This window comes from Lissotriton helveticus, chromosome 7, assembly GCF_964261635.1.
Source record: "Lissotriton helveticus chromosome 7, aLisHel1.1, whole genome shotgun sequence".
Classification (NCBI taxonomy): Eukaryota; Metazoa; Chordata; class Amphibia; order Caudata; family Salamandridae; genus Lissotriton; species Lissotriton helveticus.
The window spans coordinates 983,226,231-983,252,396 of NC_136068.1; the positions used below are offsets into that span (position 1 = coordinate 983,226,231).

Below are 26,166 nucleotides of genomic sequence, written 5' to 3' on the forward strand. Positions count from 1 at the left end.
CCAGCTGCCGGAGCTCAAGTCGCTTGCGGGACCGCTCACGCCTAGCTTTAGACGTCAGGGCCCGGCAGTCGGAGCAGGTGCAGTCGTCGTGGTCGAGGCCTAAACACTTGAGACACCGGCGATGGGGGTCGGTAACAGACATCAGTCGGTCGCACTTGGAACAGGGTTTAAACCCGGGCATCCCTACCGGCACTGTCGGAGTCGAAGACTCGAGTAGAGAAATGATCAAAAAGATCAAAAAGTTTAGTAAAAAAAGACTAAGGGGTAGAGCTTCTCCGGATCTGCGCTAGCTGGCGTGGAAAAAAGAAGAACTGAAATCAGCACGCGAGGGCGGCGTCTAAGTGTTCCGACGACGTCATTCCGGCGCCGACGACGGACACGGAGCCGCGGACGACGCCTGGCGGCGCACAGGGGTATTGCTACGCAAAATTTTCTGGATCCAGTCTGACGCCTGGGGATAATCTAAGGTAAGGAATCTATCACCAACGTGTCTCTTTCAGATCCTACTCTTAGTCCCACAACTAGTCCAGCAACCAATCACACCAGAAGCCCTAATTGCTACTTCCAATTAAAGGTCTAACCCTAGCCCTTGTCCCACCCTACTCCCAACAACCAATAACATAGGAAGCCCTAGTCCATACTTCCAATAGAAATCCTAACCCTAGCCCTATTCCCAATCCTACATTGATTGAATCACTGACCCAGAAACCAATCAGAAACCTCAAATACCCAAACAATGAGGACATGAACGCTAATCCAATAGAAACACCAGATACAACCACCAATCGGTATACACATCTACCAACCACTAGCAGACCATGTAAGGTCCCAGCGACCTCAGACAAGGTTTGCTGGCCAGGGAGTTGGAAGCTGCTTCTCCTGTTCAGAATCTCCTAGGAGACAGACAGGCTCAATCCACACTTTGGACTTCTGCAGGTAAAGGCCTCACTAACTTGAAATCTAACAATACTGTTTGAATAAAACTTTACTACCTCTCCTGGCCAAAAAACGAAGCGCACAGGCCCTAGTAAACACAGTTTAAACAGCTCACAAAAGCACCCTCTGATGGATAATATCCCTGTTGCTGGGGGGGGCAGGAGGGCTGGTTTCACTGGCTTGTGAACACAAAATGGTGGCTGGGGGTGCACTGTTTTAACATACAGGTCTTATGCACAGAGCAAAGGAGTAATTTTGAGGGAAAACTGAATTGTCACCAGGAATGAGAGGGATAAACTACAGAGGCTGGACTGCAAATCCCACAATTCAACACGTTAAATGGAAGCAATCATGGGCAGGGAAAACCACAAGTTTAAAACACAAAACAGGTGATAAAATATGCAATCACAGGCAGGTTAAAACTACAATTTTAAACGGTAACAACCACAGTCAAAGACACTAAAGACAGAAAGGGAAAATCTTTTTTTGGGGGGGAAGAGACTGCACTAGTCTGTCTCCATACCACTTCCTGGACTCTACTCACTGCAGTCTGGGGCACAGGTAGGCTGCAACTCACAAGATGGAGGGGAATGGTTTGGGGTGCACCCAGCAAAGCCTTAAGGAGCCTGGGCAGGTGTGAGAGGAGGGCTCAGAGTTGCCTGGTAGCTGAATAGCCAATGGTCTGCTGGCCTGGGGGTGGGGGATGGGGATCTGCTTCTCCACTTCAGAATCTTCTAGGAGACAGACAGGCTCAATCTACACTTTGGACTTCTCACTAACTTGAAATCTAACAATACTGTTTGAATAAAACTTTACTCCCTCTCCTGGCCAAAAAATGAAGTGCACAGGCCCTAGTAAACACAGTTTAAACAGCTCATAGAAGCACCCTATGATGTAGAATATCCCTGTTGCGGGGGGGGGGGGGGCAAGGGGGCTGATTTCACTGGCTTGTGAACACAAAATAGTGGCTGGGGGTGCACTGTTTTAACATACAGGTCTTAGCACAGAGCAAAGGAGAAATGTGGAGGGAAAACTGAATTGACACCAGGAATGAGAGGGATAAACTATAGAGGTTGGACTGCAAATCCCACAATTCAACACTTTAAATGGAAGCAATCCTGGGCAGGGAAAACCACAAGCTTAGAACACAAAACACAGGTGATAAAATATGCAGTCACAGGCAGGTTAAAACCACAATTTTAAACTGTAACAACCGCAGTCAAAGACCGTAATCACAGAAAGGGGGAAGAGACAGCACTAGTCTGTCTCCTTACCACTTCCTGGACTCTGCTCATTGCAATCCGGGGCACAGGTAGGCTGCATAGTTCCTAAGTTTGCCATCACCAAGATGGCTAACTCTGAACAGACACCTCCACTTCAGGTAGGCCACCTTAGGGGTAGTACGGTTGTGAAGGTGGACACACCAATCTGACTAATGTTCCCGACTATACAGGTGCCAAAGGGCTCTGGACAAAGGGGGTCGGCTTCCTCTTCTGTCAGAGAAGGCTATTTGAAGCTTACCGGCCTTGGAATGCTAATCTGCAGGTCATTCTGCGGGAAAGAGTGTAAACACACTGCCCTAGCAGGCAGTGTTTCTGGCCTCCAGAGAGCAAAGGCCCTCACCCTTGGGGTCAGAAAATTGTCTCTTGTGGCAGGCTGCTGAAAACCAGTCAGTCACCACACCAGACTACCACTGCAGGCTGCGTGTCTTGGTGCTGACAAAAGTGAAAACACAACATGGCACACCAGTAGCTGATAGGGGCCAGTTGCAGGTGACAGGGGGCACCTCTAAGGGGACCTCTGTGTGTATGTATTAATAAATCCAATACTGGCATCAGTGTGGATTTGTTAATACGAGATGTTTGATACAAACATCCCTATTTTCAGTGAAGTCATCATGTAGCTGGGAGCTGATTTTCACCAGGGTCAAGCACATGTACTCAAAATGACTTTCATGTTCACTTGTACTGGCAGCAATAGAGCTGACCAGCACGTGGGCATATCTGCTCAAGCAGCTATGTCCTCGCATGTAGTATAGTGCACCCTGCCTTAGGGCTGTAAGGCCTGCTGTAGGGGTGACTTACCTATACGGCATGCTGTCTGTGGGCAAGGCAAGGCACTCTGGTATGTGTGCCATGTTGTGTTTTCACTTTTGTCAGCACCAAGGCATGCAGCCTGCAGTGGCTGTCTGTATGTGTTTAAGGACCCTCTATAGACTCCTGGCCCTAGGTACCAGGTATATCACTTATTAGGGACTTAAAGCGAGTGCTAAAGGTTTTGCCAATTGGGGTACAATTGCAGTTTTTGGGCAAGAGATCTGGCCCTGGTTAGCAGGAATTCAGTGCACTTCGAGCTAAAATCACTTTAAAAAAAACAGGCAAAAAGTGGTGTGACCATGTCAAAAAGGGGCACTTTCCTACAATCCCCAAGTGAATTGCAGGTGTGAACTGTGAAAGAAGCAATCTTTTGAAATTGGTTGATTCTTATCCAGATCTTCAACATGTGCTCTTTAGATAGGAAAGCTTTCATCTAAGAAGTATCCACACTGCTTCCAAGAACTGCAGACAATGGGTTAGGCGCAACATTGATTTTCCTCTGTTGAAAGGTAACCCTAGATTGCCAAAGAGATGCATGCCACCTTCAGCCCCCAGCAGGATCAGCCAGTTGTTAGCGGAAGAAAATAATAGTTACTTACCTGTAATCTGTGGTTCTCCAGTATTGGTGTCTTTCATAGATTCACATGCCTGAATCATTCCCCGTCGTCGGAGTGGGAGTCCCACGGTACATAAAAAAGCAATAATATGCCATAATAACATAGGAAAAAACCAGTAATTCTCAACCAGGAAGTAAAGTAGCCCAAGCTACAGGAGAAAAAACTTCCACACTCATGAGTATCCTAGTCATTTTGTACAGCCCAAACTGCAGCCAATCAGGCGACAGCACCCACCAGAAGGTTCTCCCCAGAGGCTCAGGCTCTCAGATTTTCTCGCAAGGAGTGATGGTAACCAATGTAGCCTAAGAGCCTCTGAGGGGAGGTGGGCGGGTTGCATGTGAATCTATGAAAGACACCAATACTGGAGAACCACAGATTACAGGTAAGTAACTATTGTTCTTCTCCAGTATTAGGGGTGTCTTTCATAGATTCACATGCCTGAATCAGAGTAGATAGCAGTACATATCCTTGCTAGGAAGACGCTATTTGTAGCATAAGCTTGTAAATATGAAATGCAAATAATCATGAAATATCTATCTATATATATATTATATATATATATATATATCTATCTATCTATATATATATATAATCACATCACTAAAAGCGTGAAAAAATTGCAGTTATTTGAGCATGTGCAAAATAATAATAAGCATAACAAGCGTCTGACAGCAGTAAGAGGAGGAGGGAAACAGAGGCTCACCTTATTTGAAAAGATTACGCAGAACTGCTTGACCCACTGAAGCATCGGTCTCGCTGGCTGCATCCAAACAGTAGTGTTTGGTAAAAGTATGCCGACTGGCTCAGGTTGCCGCTCTGCAGATGTGCTGGAGAGGGACTCCAGCGAAAAGAGCCGTTGAGGAAGACACTGCTCTCGTAGAGTGTGCTCTTGGAGCTGCTTGCAAAGGTCGTCCTGCTTGTGTATGGCAAAAGTCGAGAGCTGCAGAGATCCATCTTGCAATTGTTTGCTTAGACACTGCTTGGCCTGTACGAATCCTACCATAGGTGATAAACGGTTGATCAGATTTGCGTAACGTAGATGTTCTTTGTAAATAGAATTTTAAACATCTCCTAATGTCCAGTGTATGCAATGCCCTTTCCGCAGGGGATTGTGGATTAGGAAAAAAAGTTTTCAAAATGACAGGCTCATTCAGGTGGAATTCCGAAGGCACCTTAGGTATGAATTTCAGATTTGTGCGGAGCACAACTGAGTCCTTTGTGAACTGCAAGAAAGGAGGATGGACTGTGAAAGCCTGAATATCCCTGACTTTTCTAGAAGTCAAAGCCAATAAAAGTGACACCTTCCACGTAAGGAACTTCAAATCAGCTCTGTGGATAGGTTCAAACGGATCGCGCATGAGTTGCGCTAACACTACATTGAGATGCCACGATGGTGGTGGACGACGTACCGGAGGGAACATTCTGAAAAGCCCTCTGAAGAATTGTCGTATAATTCTTGAAGAGTAAAGGGAAATGGACCCATCTTGTCGGTACCTTGAAATCGCTGCCAGGAAAACCTTTAAGGTTGCATGAGACAATCCCCATCTTGCTAGATGCAAGAAAAAATGTAAGCTTTGCTCTGGCTTAGCCAAAAAAGGATGAATTCCAGCTGAACACCACCAGATACAGAAGCTTTTCCACTTGAGTCTGTATGTCTTTATTGTAGCAGGTGCTCTTGCGTTGGCTAGTACCTCTTTGCAATCTGCAGGGATGTTTAGATGGGCAAATTCAAGGTACTCAGGCGCCAGGCCGCTAACAGATGTCGGGTCCGGATGGTAAATCTGACCGTCCTGGATGGAGAGTAGGTCCGGAGTTGGAGGCAACTGAATTGGTTCGCACTCCGATAGAAGGAGCTCGGTGAACCAGTATTGGCGAGGCCATCTGGGGGCAATAAGAATCAGTCGACACGGTTCTTCCTTCATCTTCCGCAGAACTCTAGGGATCAACGGTATCGGAGGAAAAGCGTAAGCATATATTTGAGACCAGTTGATCGAAAACGCATTCCCCTGAGAGTCTTTGTGGGGATGCCAACTTGCAAAGAACATGTACATGGAGCTGACCTATTCCTTTGAATCTATACCGATTTCTCTTCAAAGACAAGACATCTCCAAGAGTACAGGTACTGCTTGTGTATGTTTCTGTCTGAATGTTAAGTTGAGGATTGCACACCCTTCTCTATCCAAAAATACTTATAGTAAGGTCTGCTCATCTCTTCCTGTCTTTCAGATTAATTCTACTTATGGTCCTGATGAGGATCCCTTCATCGTTTGGGATTCAAAACGCGTCGACCCCCCTTCTTGTTTTTTCTTTGCTAGGCCAATCATTGATAAATTATTGTGATTAATAAGACTATTTGATGGCCATTTAGTTTGAAAAGATTGGCAAATATTGCAGTTGCGATAGGGACCCTTGTAATAGAAAGAGATCAAATAGCTTAGGGTAACTTATACGCATTCCAAACAACGATTTTCACTTACCCAGTTTCTTCCTGTGCGCCTGGTGTATAAGTTAGTATGTATAAGCAAGTTGATTATGAATGGATCACAGTATGATAGTTGAGATTTATAATTGAAGTATGCTTGATTTCTCTTTTTCTATTTCACCACACTCTTGTACATATTTACACATTTTTATATTGAAGTTAGAAGCCCTCCTCCCCTAATGAGAATTTGATTGATTATGTTTGTATGTAAATAATTGTCAAATACAGAAGTTCTTTGAAAAATTCTTGAAAAAAACAAAAAGTACAATAATACAATTTTGAATTATTAAAACTTTATTTGAAAGAGACTCAGGACTGAAAGAGTAGTCCATATAAATGAGCTGTTTGTTCTCTCGTTTAAAAAGTTAATTTAAATAACCGAGCAGTACTGGCATCTTGTTCTGTTGTTCAACTTGCAGAGAACTGGCATTTGCTGTTCTTCCTGGTCTCAAAGAGGTCTAGATCTGGATTACCCCACCGCCGAAAAATCCAATATACCGTCTGTTGATGAAGCTGTCGTCCTGCTGAGAGTGTCTGCAAGAACATTCTCCATTCCCGGTATATGAACCGCCCAAAGATCTGTTCTGTGACGTATTGCCCATACCCATAGCTCCTGGGCTTCCAGAGACAAAAGAGCCGATCTTGTCCCTCCCGGTTTGTTGATATAATGCATGCTTGTTGTGTTGTCTGTGCAAACCAATAGTGGCTCCTTGAATGAGTGCTCGAAATGATTTGAGGGCAAGGAAGATGGCTCTCAGCTCCAACAGATTGATGTGCCAACTTTTCTGTTGTGGGCTCCATTTGCCGCTGATTGTCAGCCCCTGAAGATGAGCTCCCCAACCTTCGAGGGATGCGTCTGCGGTGATTGTAAAGTTTGGTGCATCCTGAAGGAACGCACAATGCTGTTGCAGATTCCATTTCTGTATCCACCAAAGAAGGGAACCCCGAATGCGAGGGTTGATGTGGATGAGGTCCTCGAAAGAACAGGAGACCTGCAGTCATTGAAGACTGAGCTCTTCTTGAAGAGGCCTCATTCTGAGTCGGCAATTCGGTATCAATGGAATGCAATACGATATAATCCCCAGAAAGGATTTGAACTGTCGGACTGAAACTGACTTTTTTGAAAGAAGATTCCGTGCCATGTCCTGGATTCTGTCCTGCCGCTTGTCCGACACGAAGTCTTGGAGCAGCTGGGTGTCTAAGGTTGCTCCCAAGAAAGCTAGTCTTCGGGATGGTACCAACTGGGACTTGCTGACGTTAATGGAAAGACCCAGAGATTGAAAGAGAGCTAGACACTGCTGTAAATGGCTGTCTGTGTCTGCATAAGAACTGGCCTTGATAAGGTAGTCGTCCAAATATGGAAATATTTGTATTCCCTCCAGCCGGAGGTGTGCTGCTACCGGAGCCAGGACCTTTGTAAATACCCTGGGTGCCGAGCGCAGCCCAAAGGGAAGGACCTTGAACTGATAATCCCTGCCAGCCACTCTGAATCACAGGAACTTTCTGTGACGAGGTGAGATGGGGATGTGGAAATACGCATCTTGGAGATCCAAGGTGGCCATGTAGTCTCCAGCCGATAGGAGATGCAATATTTCTTGTAGCGACAACATTCTGAACGTTAGCTTCTTCAAATATTTGTTTAGGGCACGGAGATCCAGAATTGGACGCCACTCTACGGATTTCTTCTTTACCAGAAAGAATCTGGAATAGAATCCTGTTCCTCTCAGAGTCTGAGGAACCTTCTCGATTGCTCCTTTCTTCAACATCAAATTGATTTCGGAAAACAGTACTTTTAGATGAGCTGGAGGTGGGAGCTTTGGGGGAACGTTTGGAGGAAACTGTTCAAATTCGAGGGCATGGCCCTTGGCCACGATGTCCAGGACCCACCTGCCCGATGTTATCGATTACCATTTTGAGTAGAATTTGGATATTTGTCCTCCAATTTGTATTTGAGATTAGGGCATAAGTGGTGGCAGGTGATAAAGCTCATTGTCGTTTGTCCTTTCCGCGGTAGGCCGGCCTCCTCTTGTTCTGGGAATAATTAGTGTTGCGTTGAACGTAAGACTGGTAACGCTGGTTTTGGTAGTGTTGATTCCCCGGCCTGTAGGAGGACTGCTGAGTATATCCGCCTCTGGTACAGGACGATCCACGTCCTCTCGCCCCTCGAAAGGGCGGCTTACGAAATTGTAGGGTGCCCAGGGATTTAGCTGTTTGTGTCCTTTTTGATTGTCTGCAGGGCTTCTTCCACATGTGGACCAAACAGAAACTCTCCGTCATAAGGCATGTCCAATACCTTTGCTTGCACTTCCTGGCGGAACGAAGTGGATCGTAGCCAACTTTGCCTGCGTAAGACAGCCGCTCCTGCCAATTGCCTGAACCCAGTTGAAGCCACATCAACAGCAGAGTCAATCATCTCAGCCGAGATCTTTTCGCCTTCCTGCAGGATTTTCAGAGCTTCAGACTTGGAGGGTTCTGGAAGCAAGTTGATATGTGGAGAGATGTCCAACCACATTTGCCGGTCATATCTGCCCAGGAAGGCCAATGAGTTTGCAGCTCGGACCGTGGTGGCCGCCATTGTTGACACACGCTTTCCAATGGCATCCAAGCGCCTGCCGTCTCTATCCGGTGGGGCTGCAATTGGAGAAGAAGGGTTTCTAGATCTCTTTTGTGCAGCCTGAACGATGACCAAATCCAGCTTCGGTTGTCCTATAAGGCAAGCAGGGGACTTTTCAGGAGCCTTATATTTATTTTTTATCAATCCTTGGTAGAACCGGAGGTATGGAAGCCGGAATTTTCATAACCTTAATTCCCTCCTTCCAGATGAAATCTATGATAGGTATAGACTTGGCTTGCTTCCTTGGCTGGTCTTTAAAATCATATAGAAAGCATTCCTGCTCTGTATGCTCCATGTCAATGTGAAAGCGCTGTCACAGGCAAATGCACTTGCTCAGGTGAATGTTGATCTTCTTGATCGTCCTGATATTTGTCGCCGTTCCAAATGTTTTCTCAATAACAGAATCCTCCTCACTGTCCTCAGAATCCAGTAACTTGTCTGGAAGCTGTAGGGATACTCCTTGTGGTGAGATGTGCAGAGGGGATAAAGGTTTTAAACTAGAACCACGCCTTTGAAGTAAAGATGGCTTTGGTGTCGATAAAAAAGCCGTAGACGGTGACCAAACTTGCAGAGTGGTACAAGAAGATAGTTGTGGCGTCGACGGGGGCCCCACCAAAGGGCTTGTCGATCTGGGCTTGGTGACAGACGTTGACGAGGTCTTCGTCGACGGTAGAGTTATCATCCGCGACGGTCGTGTCTCCGTCGACAATGACGGAGATCTTCGTCGACGACGGCATCGTTGATGACAGGGTCTGTTTCTGAGGTAAAGTCTTCTCAGAAGATGTTTGAGGCAATTTCTTGGTAGACCTTCTCGAGGGCGTAGAGGAACCACTTTTCTCCTTAACAGGGGGAGTAGCCTTAGATGTGGAAGGCCTCTCAGACCCCTTAGAAGGTTGTTCCTTCCTTACAACCTTTGCCCCATATGAAGATACCTCCTCAGCAGCTCTCTTCCTAGAGGCTGAAGTAGACCCAGAGGCAATACTGCCTACCTCAGAAGCAGGATAATCAGTATCCTTGAGCTTTTGTAGCAACAAAAGCAGGCGACCCTCTCTGTCCCTGAGGGTCTTCGGAGGGAAGGTCCTACAGATCTTGCAGTCCTTCCTTCAATTGATGTCCAGGGTACAGGCAGTAGATGCACTTCTTGTGGGGATCTTCTTTAAACAGCCGGAGCTTACAAGAGTCACAAGGCCTGAATAAAGATTTCTTGGAAGAAGACATCTTCAAAACTAGATTCCAGAAGAAAAATAGAGAAGTACTGAGCACAGCTCAGGGAGACTCCCTTCACACAACGTGCGGTAGAAAATCAGAGAGCCTGAGCCTCTGGGGAGAACCTTCTGGTGGGTGCTGTCGCCTGATTGGCTGCACTTTGTGCTATACAAAATGACTAGGATAGTCATGAGTGTGGAAGTTTTTTCTCCTGTAGCTTGGGCTACTTTACTTCCTGGTTGGGAATTACTGTTTTTTTCCTATGTTATTATGGCATATTATTGCTTTTTTATGTACCGTGGGACTCCCACTCCGACGACGGGGAATGATTCAGGCATGTGAATCTATGAAAGACACCCCTAATATTGGAGAATTACTGTGCCTCTCAAGATAAGCACCCACTGTTGCCAGGCACTTGATGATCTTTGGAGAAGACTATAGGTCAAAGGTTAAAAATCTGACTGGTAATGGTTATCTGAAACCACAAAATCTTGAAGTGATGTATGTGGACAGGAAAGTATGCTTTTGTCCAAGTCTAAGATCAAACTCTCCTTGGAGCAACTCAAATACTTCTTGCGAGTCACCATGCATAGCGAGAACTTGGTTAACTGGAAGGAGTACCAAATAGGGCACCTACCTGTTTTTATTGCTTCATAAGGAGAAACCTTGAATAAAATCTATTGCTTCACTGTGATTTGGGCAAAAGATCCAAGGCCCCTTTTCAACAGGTAAAAGGATTATAGCTGGGGAAAAAACAGATTTATTTAAGGCTGTCCCTTCGTGTGGAACCTGAGCAGGTCTCATGGCAAATTTCTGAATATGGCCAAACTGGACAAGGTCTAGCATCCACCTGTCTAAAGTGACGGACAGTTATTTCTTGAGCTGGGGCTAAATTCTACCTCTCAACTGTCATGGCTGTTAGGAGTTCGGAGAAACTGTGGCAGGTGCATAGGAATAAGGTTATCTTGTCTTGTGACACAGGGAGCCTCCTCTAGGTCTAGAAGGCTGCCTAGAGTATAAGGATAATAGTGCTGGAGGGAATAGGGTAGATATATGAATTATTGGGAGGGTTGGAAATCTCTGATGTGGTAGCAGAATGTGTTGCTCTATTGCAAAATAGCTTTGGTTTGTTCCCTTCTTCTGGAATGACTGCCACATAGGGGGAACCATCTTCTAGCCCAGTGAATGAATGTAGAATGATGATTTTTCTGCCAAGAATTGCCAACAAGATCAAAATAATGGGGGTGATGATTATGCAGGGGTTCTCATCACCCCAATTTCACAGAAAAAGGCAATTCAAGACAAAGGGATGGTGAAATCTACAAATGGAAATACAAGGGCAGCACCCGATGTTAGAGATCCCAGTGGACCTCAGAGACCTAAAAGCCATGATGCAGGATTTCTACACCAAGGGCTCAAGATCTGCATCACGTACCACAGCCTTCTCCTTGGTAGTGGACTTCTCAAAGTAGTGCAGGAGATGCCTTTTTCTGTCCTTCAAAGTCTTTGGAGAGAATGTAGGTAAATCTTGCAATCTTTTGTTCGATGGTTGGGATGAAGGCAGAATATCATTAAATGTGGGGATCTTCTTTTGCCCACAAGATAAGCAACAAGACATTATACAGGATTTATTTTCCATACAGGATTCAAACATCATCCAAAAAAGGGATTTCTCCGAGGTCAAAACTCCCCAAATGGAGAGGCAGCAAGAATGTATGGTGAAGCCCATCAGAAGAGAAAAGGGGCAAACAATGTAGGGTATTTAAATATGTATCTGTGGACTAGAACACACATTTTAAGGGCCTCCATTCACACAATTTAAAGATGTTAGAGCTATGTAGGTGGTAAAAATATATTCACATCTCTGGCTGTTGTACTTCCAGTGAGGTTGATGCACTGCTAGTAAATAAACAAGTTTCTATTACATTTCAGGGATGTTAATAGGTTAACAAGTTTTGTAAAGTACAGTGTCACAAGTGACTAAGGAAATGGTTCCATATGAATTATGTAGATTCAACATCAGTCCACAGGTAACCTCAAATTTAGTATGAATGACCCTGAACCACCAGACATTTCAGACCAAAAGAAAATCTGGCAGGAAATATTGTAACGGTTTTAACCTCTAGCCAAAGGAAATGCTCACATGATGTGCATTGCAAGTTCCAAGTGTAAATTTTGATATGTTATTCGAGAGAAAAAATAAAATTCAACACATGATTACATTTAAAATGATCATTTAAGTGTTTACAAAAGAAAAACAGCAACAAGATCTACGATCTCTATCTACATCAGCCTCAAACTTCAAGATGCCACTCCAATAACTCAAGCCAACATAGAGTTTACTTTGCTTTATTCACATTTATTTCACTACATTAAGTTAAAGTGATATTACAGTATCCCCGCTATTGATGGGATCTTGTTAGTAGGCCCAAAAGATTAGCCCCATTCAAAGGCTCAGCCTGTGCAATGAGTCAACGGTCTTTTTGTAGAAGAGAAATGGTATAGCTGAAGTTACCTCACAATAAAATTGAAGTGACAAATAAAACAGGCACAAAATAATGAGATTTTCTTTTTTGCATGGTCGACAATTCAATACTCTTTTAAACATGGATATTTTATCCATGGTCTACAGTGCAGTAACAGGTAAAAGAATCACAAAAACTTACAAATTAAAATTACAAAAAAAAACAAGTTAACATTTCTTTAGGTTTTCCCTCTTGCACTGCTCCTAGGCACTCCCACTGCAATCAGGTACACTTATTCGTCACACTACGACCCATCAGTATACAGTTCTCAAGAAATAATTTACACCTATACCAATCGGTTTGAAGAACCCTGTTGCAGACAAGTTTCACCTCTAAGAAATGTCCTTTCTCAGATTACTTTTTAAACTGAGAGAAGAGGATGACAATTGGAGCGCACCAAAGTTCACTCCTTAGACTTTAGTTTAGGAAACTTTAGAGCCAACATTGAGCTATCCTATTATTATTTTTTACCAAATTAAAGTTGTTATATTTTGCAGGTAACAGTTACAAGAACACTTACTTTAAACTTCAAAGAATGATGCATTCGAAAGGTGATATTTTATTATTTTCGTTCATGTGTACAATCTGGATGCGCAGTGTGAGTGACACATTTTAGGCAAGTATGTGTAGGGGTATGGAGCAGACATGACGTGAATATACGCTAGTATATATTTGTTACTGGTCACTCTACCAAGAATGAACTCACTGGTACACCATCTGACTGCAGGATTAATCAAAGAACAGCTGACACAATGTAATGTGAAAAGATATAAATGTGGACCAACTTGAAATAAAGCGGAAGCACCCTTTAGTACTTCATGGCAGTGACTGAATCCTAAGTGTGTAAAGCATCAATTGAGGTTATGTAATGGAATACATTCAAGCCACGTTGGAATAAATACTGTTAATGCCTCAATAATAGGAATAAGCTGAGAGGCTGTAAACATACAACAGTGACGTGCTAAGACACACAGAAAAGAAAATGACATGGTTAATATCCTCCCCATCACAAGTTAAGAAAGATGGGGGAGTTGTAAGCTGGAAATACACAAACTAATTTGCTGACAATCGATAGGGCAGGAGGCAATTGAAGAGGACAGGGAAGAGGTGAGAATGGGCCTTAAAGACAGAAGCAGGAAATTTGCATTGGTGGATGGTCTGATCTTCTAACTCAAAACATTCAAATCCCCTTTATCAGTGAATAAACCAGTTTTCCATACGTCAGCACAGAAAAACAAACCTCCTCACCCAATGGCGAGCACTATCTTTACCACTACAAACAGTCTGATACAGCACTACTTGTACAGCATTTACAAGTGACTCCTGAAGCCTTAGCATGTCCTCAAAGACCAAGTACAGCGTCACTCCCAATAATGGTCATTAATGTTTTAATTACAAGACAAAAGTTTTCACAGGCACTCTTAACAGTAGTGCTGGGATTAGCCTGTGGCTAATCCCAGCTGTGTGCTGTTGCTGCTCTTGTAACTAGCTAAGCAGTCAGGTATGGATTAAGAGCAACCAATTCCAATGTACCCAAATTAATCAATTTATGTGCTGTATTGCATGGGGAATAGTGTTTAATTGTAAGACTATGCTAACCCAGCTAAGAAACAGATGGCGGCGAGGCAGATCAACTTGTACAAAACATTAGCATTGCTCTCAATTTAGCGCCAGAGGCTGGGCATTGTGGTTTGTAAAATTGACCCCGGAGTCAAATTACAACTGTCATAACTCAAAGTCCTGGGAAATCCTAATCTTGGTAACAAAACGAAAATACAGAAATAGGGCAGTCACCTTTATTTGGGTTGCTAAAAATAAAGCATGTCAACCGTTAAGAAAATACTCAGACCAGAAGCACAGCCATGACATATCTGGCAGTTGAGCAAGATCAATATATACAACAGCAAACCCAGCACAATATCTAAAACCAATTACTAAATGAAAAACAAGCCATCTGTGCAAACTTATTTTCCTGCCTGGATGAAACCCACCTCTGGCATAAATGTACGAACTCAAAGGAAAAAAAACACGCCAGAACAGAGCTTGTCTCATCTTACTAAACTAGCAGGAGTCATGTTTTCGCAAGAATCTACAACCTTGCTCTCTATAGATGTTCTGGGAAATACATTAAAATCAGTGTCCACAAATGTTAAATTGCTGCATAATTTGTCATCACTAGAAGTTGAAAAGCAAGCGAGCAGAAAGAAGCACATTTCTGTTTGACAATGTTCTTTGCTTACTAATAAAGATGTAACAGGATCTTTCCCGATTTCAAAATGCTGCTTAAATAGAAGTTTATGCAATGGGTGAAGCAAGATTTATCATGAAAGACCTACCAGTAAAGGCAGATACGAATCTGTGTGTGTGTGAATTACATTCTCCACATACTGGGGATGAACTTTAAACCCCAGTGACTGCAAACATGCACTTTTAGTAATCAGCAAAAATGGATTACCTGTATGGGTGAGTTACATACGAAAGCATTTAGAGGGCTGACGCTACTGGGCCCTGAATAGCACAGAAAGCAGTATTTTCAGTAGGATTGTTGTAAAAGACAAGGAGGAATCCGCAGGAAGGTCATTTGTTCAAATACAAAATACAAGTTACTTGGCCAGATTTCCTTTCCCTATCCCCACAGAGCCCTCCTGCCTAGCTACATCCTCTGATGTTCTTAATATCATACATAACGTTTTACAAGCAGTGTTGTCAGAATTGCACTGCTTTCGTTCCACGCAGAAGAGAGCAGATCTAATGTAGCCATAACATGAAGTCCATACAGTGTCGCTGCTCAAGGAACAACTGGACCAAGGCTGAGCTCCACATGGTGGGAAAGCCAAACCGCTTCTGATGAAGTGTCCCCTTCCTCAGTGGGGCGAATAGGAGTGGCCAGGTTCCTGAACTCGTGTTTTAGTTTGAAGGTCACCATCACTAGCCCCTCCTCTTGCTGTGGTGTGACCTTAATGAACACTCCTACTTTGTTAGCTTTTCTGAAGGCGACGACACTGAAAGAGATAAATGAAGCGGCATTTAATAAAACACATACATCTAAAAATGGTCTGTAACGATAGACAAAAGCTCCAGCTTACAGGTGGAGCGAATAAATAATGAAAATTTCAATAAAGATCCCATGATGGGGAATCCAGATTCCTTATGTAGGTGACATGGTAGTGTTAATTTCTAATTCAGAGAAAACAAGGGTAGTTTTAAAGCACGAGTTACTTACCTTCGGTAACAATATATCTGTAAGAAACAGTAGTTAGTATTCCTTACCTTAGAATAACCCCAGGCGTCAGACTGGATGTGGAAAATTTTGCGTAGCAGTACCCCTGCGAGTCGGTAGGCGTCGTTAGCGGCTCCGCGTCCGTCGTCGGCGCCGGGATGACGTCTGAGTACTTAGACGCCGCCCTCGCGCGCTGACGTCAGTTCTTATACACAGCTTTTCCGCGCCAGAAAACGCAGAGCCATGATAAAAAACAACACTGGTGCCATATAACTAGGGCCCTGAAAGGGGATGACCTTAACCCTAGATATCGGTTCGCAGAACGGGGAGGATGTGTGGGGCGGTAAGGAATCTAATACTAACTACTGTTTCTTACAGATATATCGTTACCGAAGGTAAGTAACTTGTGCATCTGAAAGAAACAGGTTAGTATTAGATTCCTTACCTTAGAATAGATACCCCAGCAATACCAACCCCGGTGGTGGGTCTGCGTACTAATGATCACACCAGAAAGTCCTGGAGAACGGAACGGCCGAAATGAATATGCTACTTACCAGTATGCATCTGTTCTTGGCATGTAGGGCTGCTGACATTCATATCTATAGCATAGATCGCCGCCTAGTGTTGGGTCCGGATGATTGCACATTGTTGTCCTGGAAGAGTCTTCGAAGTATCATGAGATAGGTGGCTCCTCCCCTGGACTACAGTGCGCATGGGCATCGACTCCATCCCCAGATTGTTTTTAGCCATCGTGGCGAAGATGGAGTGTAACAGTGTGAGCGATGACCATGCTAAGAGTAAGTGTAAATTCTGCAGCCGCTACAGGCGCCGGGGAGGAGGGCGGGCGATATGAATGTCAGCAGCCCTACATGCCAAGAACAGATGCATACTGGTAAGTAGCATATTCAGTTCGAGGCATGTGGGCTGCTGAATTCATATCTATAGCATAGAATAAATAGCAGTCCCTCCATTAACGGCGGCCACCTGTGCCAGCTGCAGACGTTTGAAAAAGTGTCTTAAGAACAGCCTGCCCTACAGCTGCTTGCTGCTTGGAGTGCACATCTACACAGTAGTGTTTAGTAAATGTGTGTGGTGTAGACCATGTGGCTGCTCTACAAATATCTTCCAAAGGGATATTACCAAGGAAAGCCAAGGAAAGCCATGGAGGCCCCCAACTTGCGGGTGGAGTGGGCTCTGGGGGGGACCGTTAAAGTGCGCTTAGCCTTGTGTTAGCAAATCTGAATACACTTAACGATCCACCTGGCTATACCTGCTTTGGAAATGGGGTTGCCTTGGTGCTGGGCTGAAAAGGCAACAAAGAGTTGTTGTGTCTTCCTAAATTCTTTGGTTCTATCGATGTAGTACATCAAAGCTCGTTTGACATCAAGAGTGTGGAGCATTCTTTCGGCTACTGTCTCTGGGTTTTGAAAGAACGTGGGCAGTTCAATGGTCTGATTGACATGGAACTGCGAAACCACTTTAGGAAGAAATTTAGGGTTAGTGCGCAGCACCACCCTGTTGGAGTGAATTTGAATGAATGGCTCTTGAACAGTGAGCGCCTGTAGCTCACTAACACGTCGTAGAGACGTAATGGCAATGAGAAAAGCCACTTTCCACGTTAAGAACTGAATCTCACATGAATGTAGAGGTTCAAAAGGTGGGCCCATCAACCTGGTGAGGACCACATTGAGGTTCTATACAGGAGCTGGCGGGGTCCTGGGAGGGATGACCCGCTTTAGGCCTTCTAGGAAGGCTTTAATGGCAGGCACTCTGAAAACGGAGAGAGGCTGCCTGTTATGGAGATAAGCTGCTATGGCGGATAAGTGTATCCTGATGGAAGCATATGCTAGATTGCATTTGTAAAGATGTAACAAATAACAGATGATGTTGGGAGTGGATGCATCTAGCGGGTCGATGTTGTGTTCAGTACAGTAAATGACAAACCGCTTCAATTTTGCTGCATAGCAAGCTCTGGTGGTGGGCTTTCTTGCCTCCCGTATGATATCCATGCATTCAGGAGGCAAGTCAAGGTAGCCAAACTAAGACTTCAGGAGCCAGATCGCCAGGTTGAGCTGTTGCGGATCTGGATGCTGAATGTCGCCACGGTTCTGCGTCAAAAGCCTGGGTGTGAGGTGCAGCCTTTGATGCGGTACCACGGATAGTTCTCGAAACGTGGTGTACCATGGTTGGCGTGCCCACGTTGGAGCAACTAGGATGAGTGTCATCGAGTGTTGCTTTAGCTTTCGTGCCACCAGCGGTATGAGAGGTGCTGGGGGAAAAGCGTACGCAAATCTACCTGACCAGTTCATCCATATCGCATTGCCCTGCGACTGTGGGTGAGGGAACCTGGCGGCAAAGCTTTGGCATTTTGCGTTTTCCCTTGTGGCAAACAGGTCTATCTCCGGATGACCCCACTGCTGGAAGTACGGGCGGAGTACTGATGGGTGTATCTCCCACTCGTGCATTTGGTGGCTGTATCTGCTGAGCAGATCCGCCATCTGATTGTCCTTGCCCGGGAGGTGTTCCGCCAGGAGGAAGATGTTCCTCTGAATGGCCCACTTCCACATGCTCTGAGCCAGATGCGACGACTGTGGAGAGTGTGTTCCTCCCTGCTTTTGAATGTAGTACATGGCCGTCATGTTGTCCGTCCGGATCAACACGATTTTGTTGCACAGATGTACTTTGAATGCCTTCAATGCCATGAAGATTGCCATCAGTTCTAGGTAGTTGATGTGCATCTTCCTTTGCTGCGTTGTCCATAGTCCCTGCACCGTGTAGTGGAGTACATGAGCTCCCCATCCCTGGAGAGATGCGTCCGTCGTCAGGGTAATCTGTGGCACAGGCTCCTGGAACGGTCGGCCCTTGCAAAGGTTGTGTGCATTCCACCAATGCAGAGAGTTGTATGCCCGACCGGTCACCAACACTAGGTCGTTCAACTGTCCTTGAGCCTGAGTCCACTGATGAGCCAAGCATTCTTGGAGCGGACGCATATGTAGCCTCGCGTGCGGGACTATGAAGATGCAGGAGGCTATCATGCCTATCAACTGCATGAACACTCTTGCTGGGAGCGAGTGTTGCGGTCTGAACCTTTGGATCAGTGACTGAATGCTGTCGATTCTCACAGGATTTGGCTGAGCCGTGGCTGCCAGAGTATTTATAGTCGCGCCCAGGTACTGCCGCACATGGTCTGGCTGAAGGTGCGACTTTGGGTAATTTAGTGAGAATCCCAGATTGTGAAGAAGGTGAATGGTGTGGGACATGTTGGCGGCGCACTGCTGGGCCGACTTTGCTTGGATAAGCCAGTCGTCCAGATAAGGGTAAACGTGAACGTTTTGCCTCCTGAGGTGCGCCGCCACCGTCGCCAGGCATTTCGTGAACACCCTGGGCGCTGTGGTCACCCCGAAAGGGAGGACCTTGAACTGATAATGCCGACCCTGAATGGTGAACCTGAGGTATTTTCTGTGTGATGGATGCAGTGGAATGTGGAAATAGGCATCTTTGAGATCCAGGGTTGCGAGGAAGTTTCCCTGATTGAGCAAGGGGAGAACCTGCTGCAGTGTGAGCATATGAAAGTGTTCTGATAGAATGTACTGATTCAGGGGTCTGAGGTCCAGTATGGGTCTGAGGGACCCGTCCTTCTTTGGGATTAAGAAGTACAGGGAGTACACTCCCGTGCCTTCTTCCTCCACCGGCACGAGCTCGATTGCCCCTTTTTGCAGCATGACTAGTACCTCCTGCTGAAATAAGTGCAAATGCTCTGTGGACATAGGACGGTGTTTTGGTGGCATGTTGGGTGGAGTGGATGTTAACTCCAGACAATAACCGAACCGGATAAGTTTCCTGACCCACCTGTCTGTGGTGATGGATTTCCAGACTGGCAGGAACTGCTGGAGTCTCCCCCCGACAGGTGTAGTATGGTCGGGGGGCAGTGACAGGGCGTCACTGTTTGTTGGTGGCGGAGGAGCGGGAGTTGTTGTTTCCGCGACCTCTGCCCTTGGTGCTGTTGCCCCGATAGCCGCCTCTACTCTGCTTGGTGTAAGAGGACTGCGCCCCACCTTTATTGTATGGCGTTTGCTGGGACATCTGCCTCTGGAAACACCTCTATTGCCTGAGCGACGAAAAGTGCTGCCCCGAAACTGCTGGGACTGTAGAGCCCCCATGGACTTCGCAGTCTCGGTATCCTTCTTGATTTTCTCTAAGGTGGTATCCACCTCTGGACCAAATAACCTATCTGGGTTTACTGGCTGATTGAGGATGGTGGTTTGTATCTCCGGCTTGAAACCGGAGATTCTGAGCCAGGCCTGACGTCTCAACATGACACTGGTGTTAATGGCTCTGGCCGCGGTGTCTGCCACGTCCAGGGCACATTTAATAGAAGCGTTGGAGATAAGCTTCCCTTCCTGAATAAGCATCTCAGCTGCCTCCTTATACTGGTCTGGAAGATGTTGTAACAGGGTCTCTAGCTTGTCATAGTGCGCCCTGTCATATCTGGCTAGGAGTGCTTGAGTGTTAGAAATACGCCAGATATAGCTGCTTGTGCCGCCACCCTCTTCCCTGATGCCTCCAGCACTTTAGATTCCTTGTCGGGGGGAGGAGCATCACCAGTGGTCTGGGAGTTCGCCCTCTTCCGGGCATTAGAATCTACCAGAGAGTCCAATGGCAACTGGCCCTTGATGTAGGTAGGGTCGCCAGGTGCCGGCTTATATTTTTTTTCAATCCTAGGGTTGATCACCCTGGCCCGTGTGGGTTCCTTAAAAATGTCTGCAGCATGTTTCAGAACCCCTTTCAGCATGGGGAGAGTTTTGACAGTCTTCTCTGCTGTTGAAAAGGTATCAAATAGGAAGTCCACTTCGATAGGGTCAGCGTGGAGCTCCACGTCGTGGTTCTTAGCCGCCCTCTCAATTAGAGCATTAAATGCAGCTGAATCCTCAGTAGGAGAGGGTTGACATTGTAGACCTGAGGGTCCTGTGCAGTATGCTGATCCACTGGGTCACCTGCATCTGCCCAGGAGTCTTGCTGATCCTCAGGATCAGTGTGGCAGGAAAGTTATACTCCTCGTCCTCACCATCTCCACCCTCTACATCTGAATAGGTGGGTGAGGGTGTAGCCACTCGTGGAGCAAGAGGCTCCACCAGAACAGGGGAGTCCACAACAGGCTTTTTGCGCTTCAAAGGAATCGTGTAGGACGCCAAAGGCTGAGTTGCCGTGATCTTCCTCTTGTAGAGGGTTAGCTTCCCGGTGTCGGCGTCGATAAAATGTTCTGACTGCTCCTCTACCGAGGGTTGTCGAGGTTTTGAGCTTCCAAGCGGCTGAGAAGGCTTCGACGCTCTAGACCCATGGACGGGCGCTTCGGTGACCGACCGTGGTGCGAAGGCCTTTGGTGCTACCTTTGGCGGCAACATAAACAGGAGTGGCGTCGAAGACTTTGGCGTTGCAGCAGCCGGCTTTGGTGAGGAAGCATCCTTCGGTGCGGCCGTGGAAGCCTTGCTCCTGATGCGCTGTAGAGAGTCCGACACCTGCTTCGTAAAGGAAGCGGACGGTTTCGTCGACCCGACAGACGTCTTCGGTCCACCAGCGAGTGAAGACTCGAGCGTCGATGCCTTATTCTTATCCGGCCGAGGCACAGGATCAGCCCTCTTCGGCACACTGCGCCCTCCTTCCGCACCGACGGCCTGCGGCGCCGACGTTGACTTGTCGGTGGACTTGAGAACGAGTGCGGGGCCCCAGCCCTCGGATCGACGCCTTTGGCCGATTTTGGCTCGACGCTCTTGACCGACTGACTCGGCGCCTTTGCCCGACTTTGGCTCGGCACCCTTGGTCGACTTCCCCGGGTCGACGGCCTTCTTCGGTTTCGGCTGCCCTGACGTGTCTGAAGACGAGGAGGCGGCCGGAGGGACAGACTTCTTTTGTTTCGACGGCGTCTCTATTGGTTTCGTTTTTGTCGACACCGAAGGTTTTGGTTTCGGTTTAGTTTTCACCAAGGTAGGCTCTGTAGAAGTATCCGTAGCCGGGCCCGTAGGCGAGGCCGTGGATTGGGGTGGAAGGTCTTGGGTAAGGCCGTGTGGCGATCCCTCGACCTGAGCCTCAGTAATTGTTCGTTCGGGGCTTAGCTCTTCACATGAGCTATCTTCTGTGGCCCCGTAGGCCTCATTGTCGTCTCCTACCTCGTCGACGACTTCTTCCTCGACCACTTCGACGTCCGCATCGTATTCGTAGTGGATCTCCTCCGCCGGAGGGGAAATTTGCATATGAACTTCCTGTTCGTCTGCTTCTTCTCTGTCGAAGATGTCCACTGGTGCCGGGGCCGACTGCCAGGCCTCCTGGCGCGCCACGCGCCGAAGTCGAATCGTCTTCTTCGATCGAAACCTGGAACAAGCCATACAGTTGGCTTCATCGTGGTCCGGCGACAGGCACTTGTTCCACACGGGGTGGACGTCGATGTGCGGGTACTTAGATCCGCACACGGGACATTTCTTGAACGGACTCCGTCCCATGATGTGTCGTCGAAAGTCTTGCTGCGTCGACTGGGCCTCGAGCACCGAAGAGCCACGCGACTCCTCTGGACGTCCCACTCGGGAACTGAGCCGGAACAGAGCTGGGCACCGAACGCAAAACAATACCGACGCTATAGGAAAGGCCTTCGGGCCTTAGGAAAAGTCTATTTCGATTCCAAACTGGAGATGTCGAATATACATCCGAACCCAATGGCGGAAAAAAACAACCTGGGGATGGAGTCGATGCCCATGCGCACTGTAGTCCAGGGGAGGAGCCACCTATCTCGTGATACTTCGAAGACTCTTTCAGGACAACAATGTGCAATCATCCGGACCCAACACTAGGCGGCGATCTATGCTATATATATGAATTCAGCAGCCACATGCCTCGAACAGCCATCTCTCCGGACTTGGCTGTCCAGGCAGTAGTGTCTTGCGAATGTGTGCAGCGAGGCCCACGTAGCTGCCTGACAGATGTCCTGCAAGGGGACTCCACGACCCAGGGCAGTGGTAGCCGCCGTGGCCCGAGTGGAATGGGCCCTCAGCCCAACAGGAGGCTCCTTCCTCGCCAAAGAGTAGCAAATCTTGATGCACAAGACGACCCACCGAGAGATGGTTCGTTTGTGCACCGCCCAACCCTTCTTAGCGCCCACTTAACCAACAAAGAGTTGGTCATCCACCCGGAACTGGCGTGTGCGATCCAGATAGAATGAGAGCGCACGTTTTGGGTCCAGACGGTGGAGCCTCTCTTCCTCTTTCGAGGGATGCAGAGGCGGAAAAAAGGTGTGCAAGGTGATGGACTGCCCGATGTGGAAGGCTGCGACTACCTTGTGAAGGAAAGAGGGTCGCGTCCGCAACACAACTTTGTCCGGATGGACAGAAAGGAAAGGAGGTTTAGAAGAAAGAGCCTGGAGCTCACTCACTCTCCTGGCAGAGGTGATGGCAACCAGGAATGCAGTCTTAAGGGTAAGAAGACAAAGAGGACAGTTATGAAGTGGCTCGAAGTGAGCGCACATCAGATAAGTCAGAACAAGGTTCAAGTCCCACTGAGGCATCACGAAAGGAACAGGAGGGACCATATGAGTGATGCCCTTTAAGAACCTATTCACAACTGGGGACTTGAACAAAGAGGGCGGATCAGGTAGCCTTAAGAAGGTGGAAATGGCAGAGAGGTAGCCCTTGATAGTGCCCAGAGCAGAGCCCTGCTAGGCAAGAGAAAGAAGAAAGAGGAAAACCTCAGAAAGAGGGGCAGAGAGTGGAACCTCAGCCTTTGCTGTGCACCATGCCACAAATTTGTTCCACCTGCAGGTGTATACAGATTTTGTGGAGGGACGCCTGGATGCCAGAATAACATCACAGACTTCAGGAGGCAAGTCAAATGGCCTCAACTGTCGCGCTCAATCTCCACGCATGGAGGTGGAGGCTGGACAGAATCGGGTGGAGGACAGTCCCCTGCTGCTGCGACAGAAGGTCCTCCTGAAGAGGCAGACAAATCGGGGGATCGACTGACATGCTGAGTAGCTCGGGATACCAGTATCTTCGTGCCCAGTCCGGAGCCACAAGGATGACTTGGGCCCGGTCGCGCCTGATCTTCTTCAGCACTCTGGGCAGAAGTGGTATAGGCGCAAAGGCATACAACAGACCGCAACTCCACTCGCGACGAAAAGCGTCGCCGAGCGAGCGCGGCCTTGGAAATTCCAACGCGCAGAACTGATGACATTGCGCGTTCTCTTATGTGGCGAATAGATCTAACCAAGGCTCTCCCCACTGCCGAAAGAGGCCTTGCGCCACGTTCGAGTCTTGCGCCACGTTCGAGTTCAGACGCCATTCCTGATCCATCATGCACCGACGGCTGAGTTTGTCCGATCTGGCGTTCTGGGAACCTGCCAGGTGTTGAACCACCAGGGTCACGCCCTGATGTTCCAGCCACTGCCAGAGGCGCAGAGCCTCCTGGCATAGGGTTCCACGACCCCACCCCGACCTGTTTGTTGGAGTACCACATGGTGGTGGGGTTGTCCGTGAACACCTGCACTACACTCAGACAGCGGGGAGATATGCCTTCAGTGCAAGCCGGATCGCCCGCAGCTCCAGAAGGTTGATGTGGAGCCGGGTCTCCGCCGGAGACCAGAGTCCTGTGATCTCCGCCTCTCCCATGTGGCCCCCCCAGCCCTGAAGGGACACGTCCGTCACAACTACGTGCTCCGGTTGGGGTAGGGAGAGGGATCTGCCGTTGACCCAATCGCGGCCCGGAGTGCGCTCATGGTTATGGCGAAAATGGCGGCGTAAGCTCTGATACGGAGAGAGCTCTTGCAGACGCCCCCTTGGATGGCTTGCTGCGGGCGCCCGAATGAGCGGGGCAGAGGCGGAATCGAAGTGAGCGGCGACGCGGGGTTGATTGTGGCTGCTGCGAGGCTTTAATATTGAACTGTGCCTCGTTAGCCCCGCACGCCTGACCTTAAGATGGCGGCCCGATAGCCCAAGGGGAATACCGCATGGATGGCTCGGGTGTCTTCTGAACCTCTGGGGTGCAGGATCTTTCAACTACTTGGGTGCTAGAGTCATAACACACCTCCCCTACTTCCCAGGCTTTACTGACAATGTGATCCTGTACTCCCAAGGCCCTTCGGTGAGCATCAACATCTGGGGATCACATATTGTCCTCTCCTTGCACGCACTGCATAATCCACCTCTGCCCTCTGGAGAGACCGCCACAGTACCTTTGCCTTCGGATACGCAGGTGTTGACAACGTTCACTACCGAGCATCAGCCGTCTGACCCTACATATCCCTGACGCGAGGCCCTCCATATTCACTTGCCGCGACGGTCTGCAGCCTTGAATTTAGTGCTAATCTACCTTCGCAGTCCCAAACACTCTGGGGGCTGATCCATTTGTCGCCTAAGTAGGCGATGGGCTAGTCTTTAAACAAGGTCTCAGACTTCTTACCGAATTCTGAAAAACGATCTACACTTTGATGAAACACAGGCGCAGCAACAATAACCCTAAAAAATCGGATCGCCTGAACATGCTCAAGGACTACAAAGCCGAATTACGCAGGAACATCAGTTGCGACATCAAATCCTCAATGGCTCATCTACGTTCGGCCTGGTCGGAGCGGTGTCGTCCCTGCAGCAAGATGTGGATTCGGTGGGCACCAGGGTCCTTGACCCCGTGACGCAACACCAGGACCACGATCTATAGCCCACCAGATCCATGGGAACTTCCTGCCGAACTACCTTTCTGCCTTCATCCTGTCCTGGCCCTAATCCCCACCCTATTTATCGCCTCGCTCTTCTCCTCTCCACTTTCCTGTTGCTGACCTCTGCCTTCACCTGTCCTGGCCCTTAGTCCCCACCCTGTCTATCTGTAAATTTTTCCCTCGTCATTTGAGATCTAGCTACTATGTCTGATGCCCAATGGAGCTACCTAGTTTAGCTATAGGGGAGACAGGTCGGGAATTCCCTCCTCGGACGTCACCTACCCAGTCGGTCTTCAGCCAAACTTCCTTTCGGCTCTCCTGTCGTCTCTTCCCGCATCCTCCCTCTATTTTTGTCTCTCCTGCTCTCCTCTCCCAATGTATTGAGACTCAACTATTTTGTCGAATGCCCGATGGAGCTACCTGGTTTAGCTATAGGGGAGATGGACCGTTGACTCCCTCCTTTGTCGTCACCTACCCAGTCGGCCGTTAGACAGACCTCATTTCGTCTCTCCCTGTTGTCTCTTCCCCTATCCCCCCTTTCTCTCCTTCCATGCCCCCTCCCCTCTACGCTCCATTTATTTTGCCCTCCATGTTCCTTTAATTGCTTTTCCCATTGAGACCGAGCTATTTGGTCAATGCCCGGTGGAGCTACCGGATAGCTATAGAGGAGATGGGGTTTGGGACTTCCCCTCGACCGTCACCTACCCAGCCGGACTTTGGACAGACTTTCCTTTCCTTTCTCCCTCCTATGCCTTTACCCTTCCCCTCTACACTTCAAT

General features: G+C 47.7%; 1 protein-coding gene across 2 annotated transcripts in view; it reads right to left on the reverse strand.

The window, feature by feature from the left end:
• Positions 1 to 12,284: 12,284 nt before the first annotated feature.
• The window catches only part of DCTN4 (dynactin subunit 4), a 138,489-nt gene continuing 124,607 nt past the window's right edge, over positions 12,285 to 26,166 (reverse strand). For both annotated transcript variants that reach the window (XM_078653607.1, XM_078653606.1), the window contains one exon: positions 12,285 to 15,478. In XM_078653607.1, coding sequence (XP_078509733.1) covers positions 15,265 to 15,478 — 214 coding nt within the window. In that variant the 3' untranslated portion in view covers positions 12,285 to 15,264. The remainder of the gene's footprint in view (positions 15,479 to 26,166) is intronic.